The sequence below is a fragment of the Eucalyptus grandis genome, chromosome 3, assembly GCF_016545825.1.
Source record: "Eucalyptus grandis isolate ANBG69807.140 chromosome 3, ASM1654582v1, whole genome shotgun sequence".
In the NCBI taxonomy this organism is placed as follows: Eukaryota; Viridiplantae; Streptophyta; class Magnoliopsida; order Myrtales; family Myrtaceae; genus Eucalyptus; species Eucalyptus grandis.
The window spans coordinates 43,929,946-43,951,127 of NC_052614.1; the positions used below are offsets into that span (position 1 = coordinate 43,929,946).

Genomic DNA, 21,182 nt, shown 5'->3' on the forward strand with positions numbered 1-21,182 from the left:
AAATTTGACTGAAGAATGGGAAAAAGGGAGGCAACTCTTCGCTGAAGTTTGAGCAAAAACTCTCCACTCATTTTCTCTCCGTGGATTTACTCCACTCATTCCGTCCATGGCGGACAATACAATCGAGGCAACGGATTTTGTCTTTTATCGAAGGGAATGATCGAGCTCTTCATGAGCTTCACCGCACCATCCAAGGAGATTGTTCATAGCTAAGACCAAAGCAAGTTGAGATTCTAGATTCGGCTAAGTCTTCTCAATCTCTACTTGCATGTTTGTTGCATTTAGATTTTGATTTCAACAGATTTTGTTGATGTTGATTTCGTTGATTTTATTGAAGAAGAAGCTGAGGAAACGATCTTGTATTCGCAACATCAAAGAAAGGATCATAAACTTCAATTTCTTCCCGGGTCGAGCTTCGATTCCGATTAAGACTAGCAATCCATCTCTCCACTGATCTGTGATTTGAAGTCTTGTTTCTGGAGATCATCTTCATTGATTGAAGCTCGGCATTCTCCATTTCCAAAAGTTTCGATAACAAAATCGGAGCTAAGTTTTCCACTTCTTCTCTCTATTTTAGTTATAGAATGTTATCAGATTCAGGTTCTTCACTGAGTTCAATATATTTCTGTTGATTAACAGCCCCATAGCGTTGAATGGTGGACATCTCCGAAGCTGGATCAACGATATGACAGGCGTTCAATCCAGCTCGTAGATCGGCGATCCGATTGCCGATCCGAGCTTTTGGGGAGTTTGTGAGGCCTATCCGATCAAACAAGCTCTTGCAAAGTGGGGGATTTCTCCACTAATTCTCTCTCTAGCCAAAAGACAAATGAAGCGGCTGATTTTGTCTACTATGAAGGAGATTGATGAAGCTTGCGGCCATTTCTCTCTCATCTATATTTTTCTGATTTGATCGAATAGAGATTCCATTGCAGGATTTTCCTCTCGCTGTTTGGCCATCAAAAGCTTGAAGTTGCTGGCGTTTTGATTTCCAGAAAAAGCGCAGCAGCAAGATTCAGCTAAGTCTTCTTAATGTTTATACCTGTTGGGATTATATCTTCACTTCGGCAACTCTCGCTAATTGGATTTAGTCGATTTTGTTGAAGGAGAATTTGAAGAAACGCTTCTAGGTTATAACTCTTTAGAAACGGTTGCGATCATCAAGTTTAAAGCTGAAGCGTCCATTGATGAGTCTCGTAAATTAAAGCCCAGAGATTGATGATGAACGAAATCCAGTCGATCTGAGATACAACAAACTTCGGTCTCATCTTCTTAAGTGTTCAGCAAAATAGAAGTTTAAGCACGAAGAAAAAAAGCTAAGTGGATCACTTTTTTCCTTAGGTTTTGGTTAACATGGATTCTACTTTGATTGCTTTTGCATGCTTCTTGTAGATTGACACTAATCCTTGATGATCCATGAAATTCGATGAAGCTCCAACGATTGTTGATCGGCAACTGTTCTGTTAGGGAAATCCCTTATGATGTTTTGAAGATGACAAAATAAATCAAAGGCTACTAACATGTTTGATGGTTGAGTAATAGACCATACAGATGTTAGAACATGTAGAGGATATTATTAAAGTCGAAGACGGCGGAAGACTGAACGTAACATATGTCCAAAGTATATTATGAAGATTTCCAGACTTACGTGTCAAAGTCTGAAGACTGACTCAAGACTCAAAGTCTGAAGTCGCCGGACTCGAGACTCGGTTGTAAAGTCTATGGCTATCGAGACTTTACATCCAGTTCGACGAACGTAATTCAAGCCCAATCATATAACGGCTAGTGATCTGGTTTGGATTTCACATCAAGATTGATTTGATTGATTCAATCTAATTGATTGACGATTGGATCTTGAAGACAAGAATTTTCTATACGAAGAAGCTTTACTTATGGAAACCAAGATTTCGTTTGTATGGGCGATCGGAATCAATTTGGGATTTTACCTTTGTCACTCAACGGCTATCAAATCTTCTAGATACAGAGCTGTCCAATGGGTATATTGGAAGACAATTCTCCGGGATACTGTCCAACGGGTAGTTTGGAAGCGGAGGAGTATTTAAGGAGATCATGGACTGATGAGCAAGTAAGAGATGGAGCGTAGAATTTATAATTCCAAAGTCTGAGCGACCTTCGATCATATACTTGTCTCTTGAGAGCTTAAACGTTTGTAATCGTGAGAGAAATACCAAAAGAGTGACTTAGTGAGATAGCGTGATCTACTACTAAGTGTTTGCACTCGAAGTTGTAATCTCTTGTTGATTGCATAGTGGAATCCAGCCAAGAAGGCTGCTAGCGTGGGAGAGTGGACGTAGGCTTGGATTAAGCCGAACCACTATAAATCTTGTGTTCTTATTCTCTTCCTTAACTCCTTTATTTTGTTCATACTAGCACTCACACGTTCAATCCCAATCGGTCGCGTTCGAGTTCAAGTTAAAAGGTAACTTCGCAAGCTCGAATTCCGTGAAGGGAGGTTGGATCATCCAACCAGGGCTAGAGTTCAATTTTAAGTAAATATGTGATGTTTGGATGCTAGATGATGGATTTTTTTTTGGTCAAAATAGTACGTGCTATTAACGGTTAAGGAAAAGTCTTACATAACACAGATGGATAAAGATCTGCACATAAAATATTCCATAGAGGAAGCGGGGGTGAATTCAACCAATTTAGAGGGAGATTATGTACTCGATGATTCCGTGCAAGCTAATCTGCTGCTGCATTTGCTTTGCGTGGGCAATGGATCACCGTGATGTTGTTGCTTTGAATTAGCGCACTCCTGCAACGCTGCACAATTACATTTAGGTTCCACGAAGGGTCGGCCCGGCCCACTACCATTTCTACCACTGCTGAACAGTCACTTTCAATTGTCCACTTAACTCTTCGACTTCCGAAGTCTCCCACGTGTTGCAACTGAAGTTCCCGGGTATATAAGATCCTGTGTAAAATCGCCTCAGCTTCCGCTTCGTGCAACGAAGAAACCCTAGCCGTGGAAGCGAAGCCTTCGATAGCTCTTCCGGACGAATCACGCACTACTCCAGCCACAGAACACAAAAACTCGCCTGAACACCATGCCGCATCAACGTTCAGCTTCAGATCCCGTCCTTCCGGAGGTCTCCACTGATTAGGTTTGTCTCGTGTGAGTTGTCGTAATTTTTGTTTTGACTTTCCTCGATTGAAAGACATCTGTTGTTCCTGTGCCGAAATCAGTAGATCTGCTGGTCTGGGGTATTTTGCTCGAAAAATCCAGCTATTTCTCGCCTTCTAGATGTTCCACAGAAGCATACCAGTGAGCTCTTGTGCAGGTAAGAGCTGATCTCCTCTAAAAGCTTCGAAGACCCACTGATCTGTTCGCTTTATGCTATTTCTGGGTCTGATCCCATCAAATCTCGAGTCATCCCATATTTTCCTTGTCCATTTACACAAGAAAAAAAGGCGCTCTGTAGTTTCGATACTAGAGTGGTAGAACGGGCATAATGGATCTTGAATAATTTTCCTTTTATGTAGGTTCTCTCTCATAGGGAGGGCGTTTTGATAGAGACTTGAGATATTGATTTGCTGTGGATGAGTGTTTTTGAATGAACTTGAATGATTGTAGTTGATTTAACTTGAATTTACAATTTCATAGCTATAGGACTGATCTAATGATTTGGCCAAAATGAGGTCCTAAACAACCTCATTTCAACTCGAGGCCTCTTAGACATTTAAAATAAAACATTGCAAGCTTTGAATCAATAGGTCGCATGCCCAATCAAGTGTCTTTTGATGCTCAAAAACACATCCGAAGATGAGCGATTCTACAGGAGTTTAAGTGGATTTTTAGTTATGCTCTTGTTCCAAAATGAGAATTTACTATTTTCATGTAGCCTTCTGTGATGATTTCTGGACAATCTTGCCTCATGAGTTTTGTTTCAAATAATCTTATGCATGTCTTGTAATTTTTTCAAGATTTTTGGATGTGTTTAACTAGGTCAAGTCCACTCAGATTTGAGCCTAGGTCAGTTTGTTCTGTGTTAATCTATGATTTTGTCATTTTTGTACTAATTTCTATGTTGAGTTCTAGAGGAACTTTTTTTTTTCCATGAAGATTGCTCATAATTGTGTGGAGAATATCCTGTATTTTTTTTTTTCGGATTTTTGGACGTGATTAACTTGATTAAAATCGCTTAGATCCAAATATAGGATAACTTGCCCTACATTGGTCCGAATTTTGTTTTGGTAAAATTGAATCCACAATTGTGCTTGTTTGGTTTCAAATCATTTCATAATGTCATTTAAATCATATGACATTTTGCATGCTGACTTAGGATTAAATGGTTATCCAAATTTTCCATTGCATCCGATCCTAAGTCCTATGCAATTTCTTCATGCCGTTTGTGCATTATTTGAATGACTTTGACGTTTTCTAATGCATGCTTGAGTTCTATTTTTTCTTAGTTTCTGACACGCGCACTCTTAGAGATCTCGATATTAGAGCACCTAATTGACCTAGTTTGGACTTGAGCCATTCTAGGAAATTGTAAGGCACACTTAGAAGTTTCCAATACCACTAATCTCACATAGATTGCTCATCGTTTGGACCATCTTCTATTTTTTTCAAAACTAGATTAAAATCTGAACACGAGATCAAATTTGGACCCCTGTTCTAACTCTTGTTTAGATAGACATTTGACATTTTTGTTCTATTTTTTTCTGTAAGGATTTTACACTTAGTCTCCTAATGAAACTTGTTTGTCAACATGTTGGCTATGTTGTGTGAAAATATAATGATTTTTAGAATTGTTTCGATAGGACAAATTCTTGCGATATTAGTTGAGTGTTCTGCCGTTTTGACAATTTTCTGACATGCTGTTGCTTGTCGTCTGATTTTTGTAAAATCACGTGTAGCTAATTTAGGAAAATTTTCTTTCTAAAAGTTGTTTGCTGTCCTGTCGTGCATGTTAGGGAATTTTTTCATCACCAAATTGTTATTAGGCATTGCCCAATTTCGCTGTCTTTACATGCTTGTTCTGAAATTTTCTGATATGAACTTGATTGTGATTGTTTTGATAAACTTCCTAGGTTAGTTTGTGCAATTCCCTATGGTTGAGAACCGTGAGAAATTTTTGTGTTCAAGTATCCCTAAACCCGACCTTTCCCTTCCTCTCCTCGTGAATGAGATTGGCGGCGAGATTAGGTCGCGAAAATAGTTGGTGGGGGTATTCTGCAAATTGCTTCTGTTCAAGTCGATTTGCTTAGGGCAAATGATTGTGGTTCGTGGGCTTCTATAAATTCAAGCCTCAATATCCGTACTCCAGGATTATAAAAAAAAGAAAATGGCACTAAAGTTCATTGGAGTTGCATTGCGTCATGTGTTGCCTTAAAAGAATTTCCTAGAACACTGCATGGGTGTAAGCTAGAGAAACGGAAAACATGCCCCATCCATGTGGCCTTACTGTCAGGCATGATAACATTCCAAACATATCTTGCACAAATCTCTCTTTTTCAAGCTATGGAGTTTTTTCATTTTGGTAAACATAAACTAATTGATGACTTAATAACAAGAAGAATAAGCATTAGAGGTGTCAATGAGCCATAAGTCCAGGTGTCAGCTTCTAATAAGCCCATAGTAAACCCAGCCAATGAGCACCAATCCACTATTGCACTATTAGATTTTCTCTCCCCCTGTATTAACTGATACTCTCGCTTGTCTGAAGATTAAGCGTCTCAAGCCGGCCCAAGAAAATAAGCAATCCGATATTAATACCATATCTCGTGTCCAAAGTTTACTCAGACCTGTGATGAGAAGTCTAGGCATCATCAAATGCCTAACCAGATCACAGGATATCATTGATCTGCATTTGGGTAGAGGAGAAGACGGACAAAAGGGAAAAATGCAAGAGAAAGAAAGTCAATGATTGACTAGACCATATCTAGTACGACACAATGCATAATCTGAGAAGAATATATGATCTGTGAACAAGTAGTTTCATACGCAGTAGCAACATGCGATCATCTCTGTTCGATCTCTCTGTCCTTATCCATGTACTTCTTGGTGTTGAACTTGTCCGTCTCGTGAGAAAGGAGTAGCCACACGTGCGTTATGATTTCTCCGCCCTGCCTCAGCAGCTTCGTGTGGTGGTATTGCTGGCAATTGTATGCTGCGAAACATAGCATCTCATTCCAAATGCTGCCGATGAGCTCCCATTTGTCTGTAGTACTTTTCAGCTCTCTCGCGAGTGTACGCGCTTCCTCGACAACATTCCACCCTCTGGTGATAACTGGTTCGAGGTGCCCATTTAAGGGAATTTCTTGGTCGTACTCTGTTCCTGATAGAATTTTCAGGATGTTCTCTCTGTCGCGCTGCTCTTTCGGGATTTGCTTCAAGAACGTCTTGAACTTCGTGTAAGCATTTTGGCAAGTGAGCTTGGCTGTGGTTAAGGAGAGTATGTGAGGATGTAGTACTAGAAGGAACATCATGTAATCTGATATCAGCTTGCTTGCCTTGTAACGGTTTGAATCTTCGGGGCACGAATCGTAGCAGATATAGGTTGCAATGTACCATATGATAATGCTTCTATCGAATGTCTCCTCGATACTCCATTTGAGCTTAACTGGGGACTCATGATGGCGGCGATTATGAATGTCGAGTGTCCATTCGCCTCTTTTCGTGAAAGGTTGCCAGGCTCTCTCTGTTTCGAATTTTTTCATGTCTTCAAGCAATAATTCTTTCAAATACAGGGGAATTTGCACAGATTTCGTTAACCAATATCTCTTAAACTTGTCAGCCTTGCCGAACGGTTTGAGGATTTTGAAATGCCAGGGCTGTTTCTCGGATAGGCAGAAATCTAAAAAATCAAATTGCTGAATTCTGTGAGACCACCTTTGCTTCTTCAGAGATCGTTTGACGAGAAATCTCAGAAACTTCAAGACCAATGTATTATCAAGGTGGTTCCTATTCATTATAATCACCCAATCCGAATAGAATAGCTTCAACAACTGGTAAGTTTCCAGAAGCACGACTCCTGTCAGCAGCACAAACGTGTAGACAACATACGGACCTCTCCAGTGCTCGTCAAAGAAAAGCGCCATGAATCCGCCTAAGGTCAGCAGCAAACTGAAATAACTGATGACACGGAGCGTGATCCCACGCTTGGTATAAAGAACTGGTGCTTTAGTGTAGAGGACGTCATACATGAAACCAAGTTCCATATCGGTTGTCAAGAATACGTCTTCTGGACTGTAGTTTTTGATCAACTTATTACGATGCTCCATGAAGACAGGGTGCTTCAGCCAGTCCACAAGGTGAGGCTTTAAGCAATCAAACCGATAGTAAGCCCTCAATAAAATATCCAAACCGGGAACTTTGAAGTTCTCCAGTGCAGAGAACATCTTTTCTGCTTCATTGAAATCCTCTTCTCTCATATTCGTGTTCTCGTCGTACACAGAAAAGAGCGCCCAAATTGTTTCCCCGTACTTGATTATCCCAGCGACAAATATCGGAAAGTACAGTATCATCGGGATGGAGGTCTTCCAATTTCGCTTGAGGATGCAGACCACAAAAGAAAATGTGATGACGAGGTTCAACACACGCCTCACGCTGAGCCGGTTGTCTTCCACTGAATATGCGGTGATGCTATCTGGATTCCCCAGCAGCAGTAGAATCACAGGCGCCAACAATGCTTTTAGTTCAGTATCGCACTCTTCCTCGTACTTGTTGAGGCTGACTGTCGTGAGCCTGCTGAGCGCGAGCGTCGCGAAATAAGAGGTGAGCGAATAAGATGACCAAATAACAAATCGGTTCTCTCGCTACTTGAGGTTTTCCTGCGGCTTCCATATACAGCAAGAACTATCTGGAAAATCAAGCCGAGCAGTACAAAAAATTGAATGCTCCAGCTGTCCCAGAGACACATCATCTCCTTCCCCAACCATTTCTCAGGGCATCCCGGCACCATAGAACAGTATGTTATGTTGTGCCTTCCATGCGTGGTTGTTCCGTTCATCATCATTGCTGCGACAAGTCTTTGTGAAATAACCCCCGATGAGGAGAGAAAAGAAGGTGACGATAGACCCTCTTCTTGCCCCGAATCAAGACTTTATGATCCTTTTTCAAGCTGACAAAAGATGATGCCACAGTGAACAATTTCGCTCAGTAGCTGTAAGATGCACAGAAATGTGTCAATTGCCATAAGTGAACCGATACTTGGTGTAACTTTTGTCGACACCAGGTAATATTACTGTGATATGACCCCTTGCATGTGTACACGGTCGCTTGCACCTCGCCACGCACACATTTTTACACATGTTTTTCCTTTAGAAAGGATTATTATACATTCACATATTGATGGAGCAATATAGGATCACTAACAAGGGGTTCCGTTAATCGATAACATCACCACATACTGATTTTGGCAAATTTCCATCTCTCATTTCAAATGAGATTCTTTTTTTCTTGATTTTTCATTTAGGAAATAGTTTGAAATAAGTTGTTTTCTTACTTTCTTCCTGGATGATTAGTTTTCCTTGTTGTTAAGCTCTAGGATTAAGGTTCCAGGTCCGGCTATGAATTAGATCGATGCTGACTCCTCTTTCTTAGTAAAATCCTTCTTCGGTAAAATACCCGAATCAAGGATAAAAAGATTTTGGGAACCTTGGCATGGCCTTGGATTTGCAAAATTCGATGTACTACAATGATAAAAGATCATTTATGATACAAATTTTAATTATAGAAAAGTTCGATTTAGATAGTTGAATGTATTATTATTCTCATTATGTTGAAGGATCGGGTCCATCACTAGGATAAACTATTCAACTTCTCAACGTGGGATTGTTATCTACATAAAAAGAAACCGAATGTACTGATGATAATGCAAATTACGTTCTCTTCTATGAGGGGATTACTGCAAAAAATTCCTATAGGTTGGTCGTGGAAATTGTTTAAGTTCTGCTAGAGCACAATATCCCATTAACTCGAGTTAAAAAAATTTCTGGCCAAGTATTATGATTTTCATTATTTTTAAATTATGAATGAACCTTCACACAAGGTGATTAACTAGATAGAGAGAGATCTTTAAGTGCTTCAAGTGGACCATGTCACGAAATAGTTCTGTTCCTTCATAGTTGGGAGATCCAAGAAGCAACCCATAACTTGAATCTAGTAACCTAATTTCACCTATACCTTTGTTCAAAACTTTTAAGCGCTGCATGGGCAAACTAGCTATTATTGATGGCTTCTTTAAGCTCTAGACATCCAATGTGGGATTTCAATATTCAAACCACCCACATGTGTATTTAACCTTCTCCCTCTTGTGTGTGAGTCACTACCGCATTGGGCTAGCTTGTTAGAGAGTTTGTAATGTCAATGTTCGAAAAAGAGTCTCACTTAGGAAAACAGAAGGAAAACATTTGGTTTAGATATGAGAACGCCTATGTAAGCGTTGTTTGAAGTCATGGGTCTCAAGCGGACGTCGCGCATTGGATGGGCCTGATTATAATTAATCTGGACTGGCACTTGGGCCATCTAGGGTTTGGCTGAATGTTGACTTCTCAGACATACGTCTCTGGAAGTTGGCTGTTAGTCCGGTCAAGAAAGAAAAAGGGAATTCTTACAAAAATTCCAGACTCGTGATGAAAAATAGGTCTTGCTTTCATTATGGAAAGATGAGAGCACTGTGCTGAGGAATGTACGTACGAAAAGTGGTGCATTTTAGTTCTGAAAATAGCAACAAAGCAATCCAGATGAGAATGAATCTCATGAACTTGTTGCGATGGGGTCAGAGATGGAGATAGACGTGATCACTGAATTGCATATGGCTGCTCTGATCACTTTTCTGGACTGGTTGATGCGTTCTAGGGCAACCATTCATGCGTGCAATAAGGAATCACAATTCAAGACAAATGCAGGGGAAACCCGAGGAAGCGCTTATGGGAAATCATATTGCTGCCCAAGTACTTGGAAAAAGGAAGCATGGAATTAAAATTCACTTCCGGGCAGAAACTTATTCTGCTTAATGTATTTCATGTTTGCGATGTTAGAAAGAATTTTGTATCTGCAAACTTGCAGCGTAAGAAGGGCTTTAAGATTGTTCTTGAGTCTGACAAGGTTGTGATTTTCAAGAATGGTGTGTTTGTTGGCAAGGGATATCCTTGCGATACTCTTGTATTTTTCTTCTTTATGGCATGTTAGATTAGGAGATTTAAATTATAATTCATTAAAATATATGAGCAACATGGATATATAGCATGTCAAGAAATGTTAAATTTTTTAGGCAAAAATGTCTGATGGAAGTGAACTGTTCTACCCAATTTAATTATTGTGTGTGTTCAGCAGACACATCTCTTCTTAATCTGATATAAACATATTCTTTTGTATAGAAAATATATTCTAATTTTTGTCCAATTCCCTTAAAGATGGTGTCATGATCTTGATTGGTGAATCACCACTGTCAAAATTACATGCTTCAGAATTGAAAGGACCGATTCTTGTTTATCTTTTGGTTTATGCGTGATAAGACACTTTGCAAGAACTTGGACAAAAGATTATACTGTATATTGAGAAGATGATGTAATGGTATACGAATAATCAATTAAGACTAGCAAATAAAATAAAACTAAAACACAATCGAAGTACACAAATTAAAACTGGAAAGAAAGACGGATAGAAGTTGCGAACGGACCTTTATGCGACGCCCCGCTCGAGCCCGACCAGCACAATGTCCACAGAGTTTTCGTACCCGAAAGCAGTAGATCAAGAAAGCCTTAAATAATGATTGTCCTCCAATGTTTTAAAGCCCAGAAAACATTCCTTCCTTACAGTAGAGACCAACTTAAGCACACGTTTTGTCGAATAATTAATAAAATATCCAAGATTTTCACAATGATAGTCATATTATATTTAATTCGTGATTATGAGGATAAGAGAGTGTTTATGCTTGAGAAAATATTGGGTGGGTTTTACCTTCCACGTAGGCAAAATGTATCACCTTACAAAATTCGACATGTGGCAATTTTGGGCCCACCTGTCAGCGTCCACTCTCCCCCATTAACTCCATCTCTCTCCCGTTTACCCTCTCTCCTCTCCTCTGTTTCTGCCCACAACTATTTCTCCTCCTCTTCTCTCTCCACTTCTCTTTTCTTTTTTCTTGCGTCTGCCATGGCTTGAGCTCGAGTCGGCTCATGGCTGCTTCAGGTCAAGGAGGGATGGCGTGCCGCCAGATGGAGACTGCGTTGAGCTTCGTTTGTGGTGAGATAGATTGAGGCCGAGCTCGAAACTCGAGCGCTAACCAAAGCTCCGAGTTTGAGGTCGAGCAAGCGTTGTCCATGGCTGGCCACAGCGGCCGCCACTGCCTTGACAATCGTCTTGCTTGAGGAAGATGACGAGTCCGGCGACGGCACTTGGAGCGAGTCTATTATGGAAGGAGGAGAGCCGGGGGCAGCGGCGGCGGACGACGTGGAGGCAGCCTGGGAGAGGAGGGCGCGGACGCGGGAAGGGTCGGCGGGCTACTTCGGGGTGGGGATGCGCTCCACGTCGGAGAGGCGGTTGGTGACACACCAGGACTGGATGAGGCGGCGGAGGGTGTGGTTGGGGATGAGGGTGGAGTCGAGGAGTGGGGCGCGGGTGACGGGGCAGGTAGTGTTGCCGGTGGCGATCTAGGGCTCGATGCTAGACTGGTCGTAGGTCTACCCCGTTGACACCGTCACCGCATCGGAAGTGGTGCGGGATCTAGACACCCACCATGTCCAGCGGCTCCGGCTCAGCCCCACGCATTTTTCTCTCTCTAGGAACGGCGTAAAAAAGCTCCCTTTTGTTCGTTACTGCACTCCCTCTCTTTCTCTAGAATGTGGCACTGCATGAAGTGAAGGATCGACCCTTGCAGAGCGCGCAGATGGGCACTGGCGAAATTCCTTCTCCGTTCGTGAGAGGATGGTTTCTTCCTTGTACAAAATCGGGAGTAGAAGAGAGAGAAAGAGAGAGGGAGAGAGGACAATCGACATCCTTTCTCCGAATAAACAGCTGGTTTTTGTGGGCAGAAACGGAGGGGGAGGAGAGAGGGTAAACGGGAGAGAAACGGAGTTAATGGGGAGAGTGGGCGCTGACAGGTGGGCCCAAAATTGCCACGTGTCGAATTTTGTATGGTGATACATTTCGCCTACGTAGAGGGTAAAACCCACCAAATATTTTCTCGTTTTTGCTTGCTTAGCGCTTGCAACCTTTCTCCACTTTTTTGGCTGCTCGTACGCTCGTGACAGATTATTATTTTTTTTTTATCAAAACGTGACAGATTAATTACACTATGCTTTTAATCATTAGTTTTTCCTGTCCTTTTTAGCAGATTCCCCAAGGCCGCCAGCTGGCTCTTCACTTTTTGGTCCAGGTGCCTCTAAAATAAATAAATGAAAAGAATGTGGAATAATTAGGGTCGTGTATCGTTTCACATTGATGGAGCATCAACAGAACAATTCTTTTTCTTGCGGAAATAAGTGATCCAACAATAAAATAAATAGAATGAAGAAATAAATCTGACACTAGATTAAGGTGATTTGGTTGGTGTAACCCATGTTCATGGAAAAAATAATATAAGATTTTACTATTGATTAGACGATATAATATAAATTAAAAATATTTATAATATTTCTTAGCCTTCAATTACACTAAAAAACCCATACAATATTTTCTTTTTTGGTTGAAGGAAAATTTTCATTTCAAATGAAAGAGAGGTACATAACTTCAAGATAAAAATGCAAATTTCACAAAATAAGTAAATCTGAAAAGATAAATAAACTTAGTACAATTTGTAGAGACTCGCTCATTCACAAAGATGGGTCCATCATAACATAAAAGCACAATCAGCAGTCATTCACCAACTTTCATAGCTTCAAATCTAGATCTATTCTTTCCTTCCTCCTTCTCCCTCACCCTCTTTGTCTCCCTATATCTCTATTTCCTCATCTTCAAGACTTCTTCATAAATTTCATGGACAACGCCGTCGACGTCCTCCACGAAAGGAGAATTTTGTCTTGTGAGCTCAAAAGTTCGAAGCGCGAGCGCGTCGGAAGAATGTACTCTTCCAGATTTGTTCTGTAATACTTGGATTCCTTAACAAGGTCAAAAGAAGTGGTGGGACCACAAAAAAGAGAAAAAGTTGAAATGTCAAAGAAGAACGGAGAAGAGAAGGGGACGCTCGTTCTTAAAGGAAACTGAGAGCTTGCGTGAGGAAGGGAAGGAAAAAAAGAAGATAAAAAGAATGGAGAGGAAAGAAGAAGGAAGAGAGAGGGAAAAGGGAAAGAGGGCTTGCGCATTCATACCATGGGAAGCTCACGAAGTTGGATTTACTTCTCATGGGAAAAGTACACACATACAATACAATCATAATCAATATAGTCAAAATAGGAGAATGTAAGAGTTTTTTTAATGTGAGTTAATTTAATTGATATTGTAATTGACTGTTTTACATGATTGGTCTAATAAAGTGAGATATAAGATTTTTTAATTAGTTTAATATGAGGTTAGATAGTGTAAGTCGAGTTGAGCCTAGCTTATAATGAGATAGCTTGATTGAAAACTTTATAAATAAATGAATGGTTATTGACAAATGGGATAATACATAATGTATCACTCTGTGCTATCTATCTACCATACTACCATATTGAATTCATAGTAATAATGTTAAAAACACTCATGACCATGGAAGGCTTTATGAGTTGGATACATGTGGTTACCATCATGATTCGGTATTTGAGACTTTTGAGATTGATTGATTATTAAAAACTATTTCTAGACCAATATAAAGGTGCACACATGCAGTACAATTGTAATTAATATAACAAAAGTGGGAGAATGCAAGATTTTTTTAATGTGAGTTATATTAATTGATATTGTAATTTACTGTTTTACGATATTGGTCTAATAAAGTGAAATATAAAATTTATTAATTAGCCTAATATAGGACTAAGTAGTGTTGATCGAGTTGAGCCAGCTTGTGATGAGAGGGCCTAGCTAAATACTCTATAAATAATGTTTTAAGTCTCTCCTTTAACCCTAGACACACATAAATACTAGGTAATGTTACAATGTAATTGACCTCTTGCATGTTTATATGGTCACTTTGCACCTCCCTATGTATGCATTTATGCATGTCGTTGAGGCATCATATTACAAATCTCTATTTTTTTTAGAGATGATTCTTACACATTCACATTATGATTGAGTAACTCCGCGTCACCAACAATGGTGCCGCTAATCGATAACATCACACATAGATCTTGGTGAATTTTCTTTTCTCATTTTGGATAAGATTCTTTTTCCATTTGATTTATCATTTAGAAAATAAATTGAAATCAATTGCTTTCCTAATTATTACATAAATGACTAGTTTGGTAAGATATCCGAATCTAGGGTAAGGAGAATTTCAAGAACCCTAAGTGCAGCCATGGATTTGAAAAATTCGACGTGTTATGGCAGCAAAAATACGGTAAAACTTTTAATCCTAAAAAAAAATTGATTGAGATAATTGTGTGCGTTACTATTCTCATCATGCTAAAGGCAAGGGAACTTTTCAAAAGTCCTAAACTTATTATACGATGACTAACTTAATCATAAAATTTTCAATTTAGCTAATTTAAATCTAAACCTTTTGACAACTTTCCAATTTAGGCCCCCATCAATTTTAGCTGAAATCACTAACGTAAATGCCAGCTATCTTATGAGGCATGATTGGACTTTTTTTTTTTTTTTTTTTTTTTTTTTTTTTTTAAATTTTTCGATTTTTTTATTTTTTTTCTTATTTTTCTTGCCTATGGATGGTCTCGGCAATGGCCAGCACCCAGCCACAGGCGAGGGCCTCATTCACCCATATAAAAAAAATTAAAAAAGAAAATAAAATAAAGAAAATTAAAAAAGAAATTATAAAAAAATTTAAAAATCATCCATATCAAAGATTTCCAGGCAAAATTAATTGAAATAATTACATTAAAAAAATCATCATAATGTTTATGACTAAATTGGCTAACTTAAAATTTTACAATTGAATTTTTCATGGTGCAATAGATTGAGGACTTTTTGGAGTATTTTACCTAAAGGTGTGAGTCTGTCATCTCTATAGACTCTTCAACTTGCTTCTTCCAAAAGGGAGAAATTTCGCATAAATACCTATCGGCTGGTGGTGAAAAAGTAAGAGCTCCATTATCTTCAACATTGATATGATCTTTTTGACGGTTACGGTTTTATTTATTTATTTATTTAAATTATCAATTGTATTTTCCACAAAAGAGCTGATGATACACATCTTCGATGTTCATAGAGAACAATATTACCAATCATGAAGAATTTTAAACTCTGATTTGTGCAGTCATGTCTCGTGCAAGGTACATTGTTCGAGCACGTTGAAATGTGCATGATTTCACATCAATGACGCAAAATATTCATACGGATTGTAAAAGCCGAATGTTGAATGCTCAACTTTTGATCTAGTCACGCAGCAGTTCCGGTCTAAACTTTCCAGTATAATGCTGAAAATATAGGAGACTAATTAACTGAAACCATGGCCTGTTTTATTTAATAAACCAAAGTTAAAGCAAGAATTGAGCTAGCTAGAGCACTGACTTCTCAGCGATGTGATGTCGTACTAATATGGAACGAAAACTTTCGAAAGAACTCTGAGATCGGAAGCTGTTTAGAAATCTACAAGATGATGTTTTTTCGAAATGTGTGAATGAGTAAAGACTTTGCTTTCATTTGCAGAAAGCAAGACATCACTTCCATGTAAGATATTCTTCTATAGCATGTGATTGCTTAATCTGTTCTGAGTTTGTGCATGAGAATAAAAGGACCAAAGATAAAAGAATTGATTATTACTTGTGACTTTCCCATCTCGACATTATCGTACAAGTTCATTCAGCTTTCACCCTTTATGCAGCTTTAACGATCATTGAAGTAACCTTCCGTCTTTTCCCTTTATTCTAACAACAGTTTCGGCAGACACGTGAAACCGACGGAAATAGTCATCTTCAAGCTTAAGCTTGAATGAACCTGAAGGTTGGATGTCCATCTTTAACCTTCTGATTGCTCTACATTCATTTTCGGTTTCCACCTTAATCTTTTAGACGGTTAGTAATGGTCCGGCAACGATTCTGAACAGGAATAGAGCTGTTGCTGCTCGATCAATTTTAGATAGTTAGAATTGTCGGAAGCTTTTATTTAGACAAATCCGTTTATCGGCAAGAAATAACCTAAATGGTCACCTACCTTCTTTTCTGTCAATTCTGTTGTTAATCGTCAAACACACGAAGTAAGATAAGTCCTTCAGGTTATTGCTTTAAACTAATGCTCGACTACTTTCCTCTCCATATTGTTAGTATAAAATCTGGTCAAAGCTGGCACGTGATGAGTGATTCGACATTTCTTTAACCCGTCCTGCATCATGGTTTGGTCAGTAATAGTCGTATTAATAGCGAAACGATCATCAGAGAAGACGCTTATTGGACACAAAGTGATCGGATTTACTGATGATTTGCAAAATTGAAACCATCTTATGATCAACTTTAGTCATGAGTATAAAAATATGAAATTGTTTCTCGAAGTATGCCGATCAACCTTATAGCACGACCTCGACTCCATCTCCAGGATCTCGAGCAGCAAAGGTTATTTTTGTGACGTCCCTGGCTTGTTGCCATCTTGTTTCTTTTTATCTTTTCATTAACCACATGTGGAAGTGTACATATGACATCTAAACATCAACAAGCAGCCTGGAAAACTTGGACGATTCAAAAGAAAACTCTAAGAAGCCTATTGATAGGCATAATTAGTGAAGGAACTAAAGATTCTGCCAAAAACTGGAGGCAGAAAGATGGAGAAGACTTAGATGATTTAAAAGAAAACTCTAAGAAGCCTATTCATAGGCACAATTAGTGAAGGAACTGAAGATTCTGCCAAAAACTTGTTCAAGACTAAACAAAAGAGGCAGATGATTTACGTAAAGGAGCTAAAAAGTTTGATTCGATGTACTGTAGCATATTGCTCATGTACTGTTTAGTATTATAGCGTATTGTTCATGTATTGTTTGGTATTTTAGCTTACTGTTCATGTACTGTTCGATACTATTCATAATACTATAACACTATAGCATAAGCGAAAAAAAACGAGATAATAAGTGAAGAAGTTAGTTTGTTAGTAGAAAACTCGATAGATGCAAATAATTAGTTTTTGTTGGCCAAACGGGGTCTATAAAATTCTAGTTTGTTGTTTTACGCCTATATAAGATGGTGTATGTAAATGTTAAGGGGCATAGCGCATTATACATAGAAATAATATTGTGTGCTTTGCCATGAATCCCTAAACAACTCTCTTCCTTTTTGCCTAGTATGATACTTTAAAACTAGACATGTTCTAGTCAATCTTAATACTATGCTCTACACTTGCTATAAATGTAGAACCTGTGCATTAGAATTTTGCTACTCTAAAATTTTCTATAATGCATTGAAGAATAAAAAGGAATTTGGTGGTTGACATGTAGTCCCTATTTTGAGGTTAGGGAAGGGCCGTGTGTGTGGGATAGCATACTTGCTACAAATTTATTATTCATTTTCCCTAGCTCATATCATAGGCAAATTTTCTGGTATTAGAGCCAAGGCATGTTTTAGCACATTTTTAGTTTGAAATTGATTATTCAGTGTAGAAATAGGAGAATTTCCATACCATGACAGAATTCTCTAGAAATCTCCACACTAACCATTGTGAATGCCCCAATTTCTTTTAGCCTTTCTTGAGAACTTCACACTTCTAATGTATCTAAGATTGGCTATTTTTATGAGGTTTCCTACCTCATTGAAGATTGTAAAATTTTAGAGACTCACATTCCACTTATAAATCCGTATTCTGCTTTTACTAAACCATCCTCTTTTTCACCTGTCCATTCTATCAAGCAGCTTATTAAGCATACTCTTAAAGAAGTTAAAGAATATGCCAAGTTCTTGAAATTTGACTAGCATTTGATCCTAGCTACTTAGCAAGAACACTTTATCGCCCTTCAAATCCCTTATGACTTTCCAAGACAATGAATATAGCAAGGATATACACACCTTCACTTTGGTGTTATTAGACTTGCTTTATCCTTTCATGGAAGAAAATGGCTACCCATAGTTGCACGAATGGCCCTTCTAGACACCCGTCTTTTGGACTACCAATATGTTTGCATTGGCACTATTTAAACTAACCTCAATGCAGGAGCAGTGTTTGTTACACTACTTCCTAACTTCAATATGGCTCTCTCAGATCAACAACTTTTCTTAGCCCTTAAAGTTCAGCTACAAATTATTGGAGTGCCTTAGACTCCAAATTTTATTGCCGTTACCTTGCATTACCAAATGGTTTATCAGGTCCGGAATCATGCTATTGACCTTAACTTCCTTGGTTCTAAATATACCTTGTTCATTTCGATGGATAGTGATCAAACTTCTTGTACTCATGTGCACAAATAGATTCCTAGAGATCAACTAGTTAAGTTACTCTAAGACATGTGGGTAACTATAAAAAAATCCACCAGAATTCTAGGACCTATTGAATCCACAGAGTTGCAGTTTACCAAGAAGAAAGATGGCACAGCTATCATTAAATTTAGTGAGGAAAAGAAGAGATAAACATGTGGAAAATGAAGGCATGTGGGCTCCTCAACCTCATCTCTATCCATCTCTCTCTCTCCCTCATCCTCTCCCTCAACCGTGCGACAGCCCCTTCCCCATCTCAATGGCAGCTGTTTGAAGACCAGAAACCCAGCAGGAGAAGTTGCCATCCACACTGCCAGCAAGACCGAAGCCAGCACCAATTCACTTCACCCCTCTCTTCCACTCAAGCTCTCTCTCACGGCCACAGAAGCCACAAACAGCTGCCCCTCTCCACTATAAGTGTTCCCCTTGGTCAACAAACCCATGCACAAAACCCCCACCGTTGACCCCCTCATCCACGCGTCCACCGAAGACACCAGCATCTTCGTTCCTTCGTGCGTTGTCCAGCACTGAAGATCACCGAAGCTGCTTCTCCCTTGCTTCTTTGCCAGCGTCATCTTTTGCTGCCAGTGGTCTTCAACGCCATCAATGACGCCAGCTGCAATGTCTCACCAAGCCAGCGACACCACCTAGCCAACGCCCACCCCTCCGTTCCTCTCTGCCGCGCCAGCCCACAAACGAAGCAGCTCCCTTCGTCCACGATCTCTCCATCCAGCTGCCGGCAAAGTTTGAAGCCACCGAAGCAGCTGCCAGATTCCACCGAGCTCCCATCTCCACGCTCGAGCATCATCAGTCCAGCGTTTGGCCCAAGCTGCTGCCAGTTCGTCCAGCCCTTCTTCCTTGCAGCGAGCAGCCCAGCGTCTTCAGTCTTTCAGGCCCAGCAAAGCCCGGTTCAACAACCCACCGATCCAGCAGTCTTCAAGCCCAGCGAATTTCAACCCATCTTCAGTTGTTGTCCAACTCACTTGAAGCCTATTTTCAGCAATCCAGCCCGCGAAGAAGGCCCAACCACAGCCAAGTCCAAGCCCAGTAATTCTCTGTGGGCTTGCGAGGCCTTTTGGCCCGGCCCAAGTATCTGCGACGTCGCCAAAAATTTGGATTTTGGCCGTCTTTGTGGTGTTCTGGTCTTTGCTTTGCACAAGTGAGTTTTACTCACTAATCCCTACTTAGTAGACTAATGATGCTTAGGGGTTGATTAGATTTAATTAAGTGTAATTAAGTGGATAAATTAGATTAGAATAATTAAATTAGGGATTTACCTATGCATGTTAGGAAAATATTTAGTGTATTTAGCAAGTAGATGTGTCCTATTATTTATTGCACGAACCGCGGAAATTTTTCGGGTCCCTCTCGGCTTCCAATTAGGCAATACGGGCCTAAATTGGATTTATTGCATTTATGTAATAATTTCCATAATTAATTAATTAATTAATTATTTTCCGGAAATTAGACGGGACGGTCAATGACCGAAATTTTATGCTGATTATCGTGGTATAGTCCGTTTATTTAATTGAGCTGTAGTTTGTGTTGAAATGAATTATTTGTGATTATAAGATTATTTTCCTGAATTAATTAATTTTGGTAATTAATTGGAAAATAACCGGGCGTCGGTTGACAGTGCCAAAAATGTTTTGGTGGACTATAGAAAATGGTGGGATTTGTGGAAATGAAATTATAATATTTTGGCTAAGGCCGACCGTGTGCCCACACACGTGTACTTTTGTCGGAAATGAATAAAAGGACAAATTGATTGTACATTCGAAGTATCATGTTATATGCCGGCTCGGTGACTCTACATGTCATTTTGGAGAATGGAAGGCATATCATGTCGGCTTGGTGACTCTGTAGGTCATTTTGGAGAATGGACGACATGCCATAACGGCTTAGTGACTCAACATGTCACTTTGGAGAATGGATGTTATGATGAATATACTTGGTGACTTAATATATCATTTCAGAGAATGAATTATGTAAAATACTGGCTTGAAACCCGATAGGTTATTTTGGAGAATGGACAGTATTGTTTAAAATGACCAAGAAATGATCTGTTTGACATGTAATCGACTAGGTCAATTGATCCATATTTTGATCAGTAATGTTTGATTGGGTGCCTATTCGAACTGTGCTAATTTGTAGGTGGAATTTGAGGCCAAGGTAAGTCCTCTTATTCGCGTGTGCTTAGATAGCCCATAGTGTATTGATTTATTAATCGGGTCTTAGGGGTAGAATTTGCTAAGACGTTGTCTCACTAGTTATTATATAACCATTTCAAGCCCCTAGATGGCAACACCTCCACCTCCTCGTCCTCCTATGCATTTTGATATCTCCGAAGAGATCACTGAGGTAGCGTACCACTTTCCGATACACCCTTACCTAGAAGGACTATAGTACGTTTTAGTAGAGTCCAAGGTCTAGATTAACGTGGGTAGAGATGACCTAGTGCCCTATGAGTATCGATCATGGTATCGTCACTACCATGAAGGGTGAAGAGAAGGTCCCATTTCGGAAGGTGATGTGCCTTTGTACGTTTTGGAGGCAGCATTTGGGTTGGGGATGGTAGACCCTAAGGATGGGTCGGTAGTAGATGCCAAGGATTCCAAGCTTGAGGGCATCCCAAGTCTCCAGTATACTCAACCAAGGGTGCTAACTAGAGTGAAGAGGAAGGGGAAATCGTTGAACAGGATGAGCCATGGGAGGAAGAAGACGAG

General features: G+C 39.6%; 1 protein-coding gene across 1 annotated transcript; it reads right to left on the reverse strand.

Annotated features, from left to right (window-relative positions):
• Positions 1 to 5,988: 5,988 nt before the first annotated feature.
• LOC104436709 lies at positions 5,989 to 7,908 on the reverse strand. Its single transcript, XM_039309627.1, has 2 exons — positions 7,790 to 7,908; positions 5,989 to 7,714 (listed from the first exon to the last, which is right to left on the reverse strand). The coding sequence occupies exons 1-2, from the start codon at positions 7,906 to 7,908 to the stop codon at positions 5,989 to 5,991; spliced, it is 1,845 nt and encodes a 614-aa protein (XP_039165561.1).
• Between the last annotated feature and the right edge of the window lie 13,274 nt (positions 7,909 to 21,182).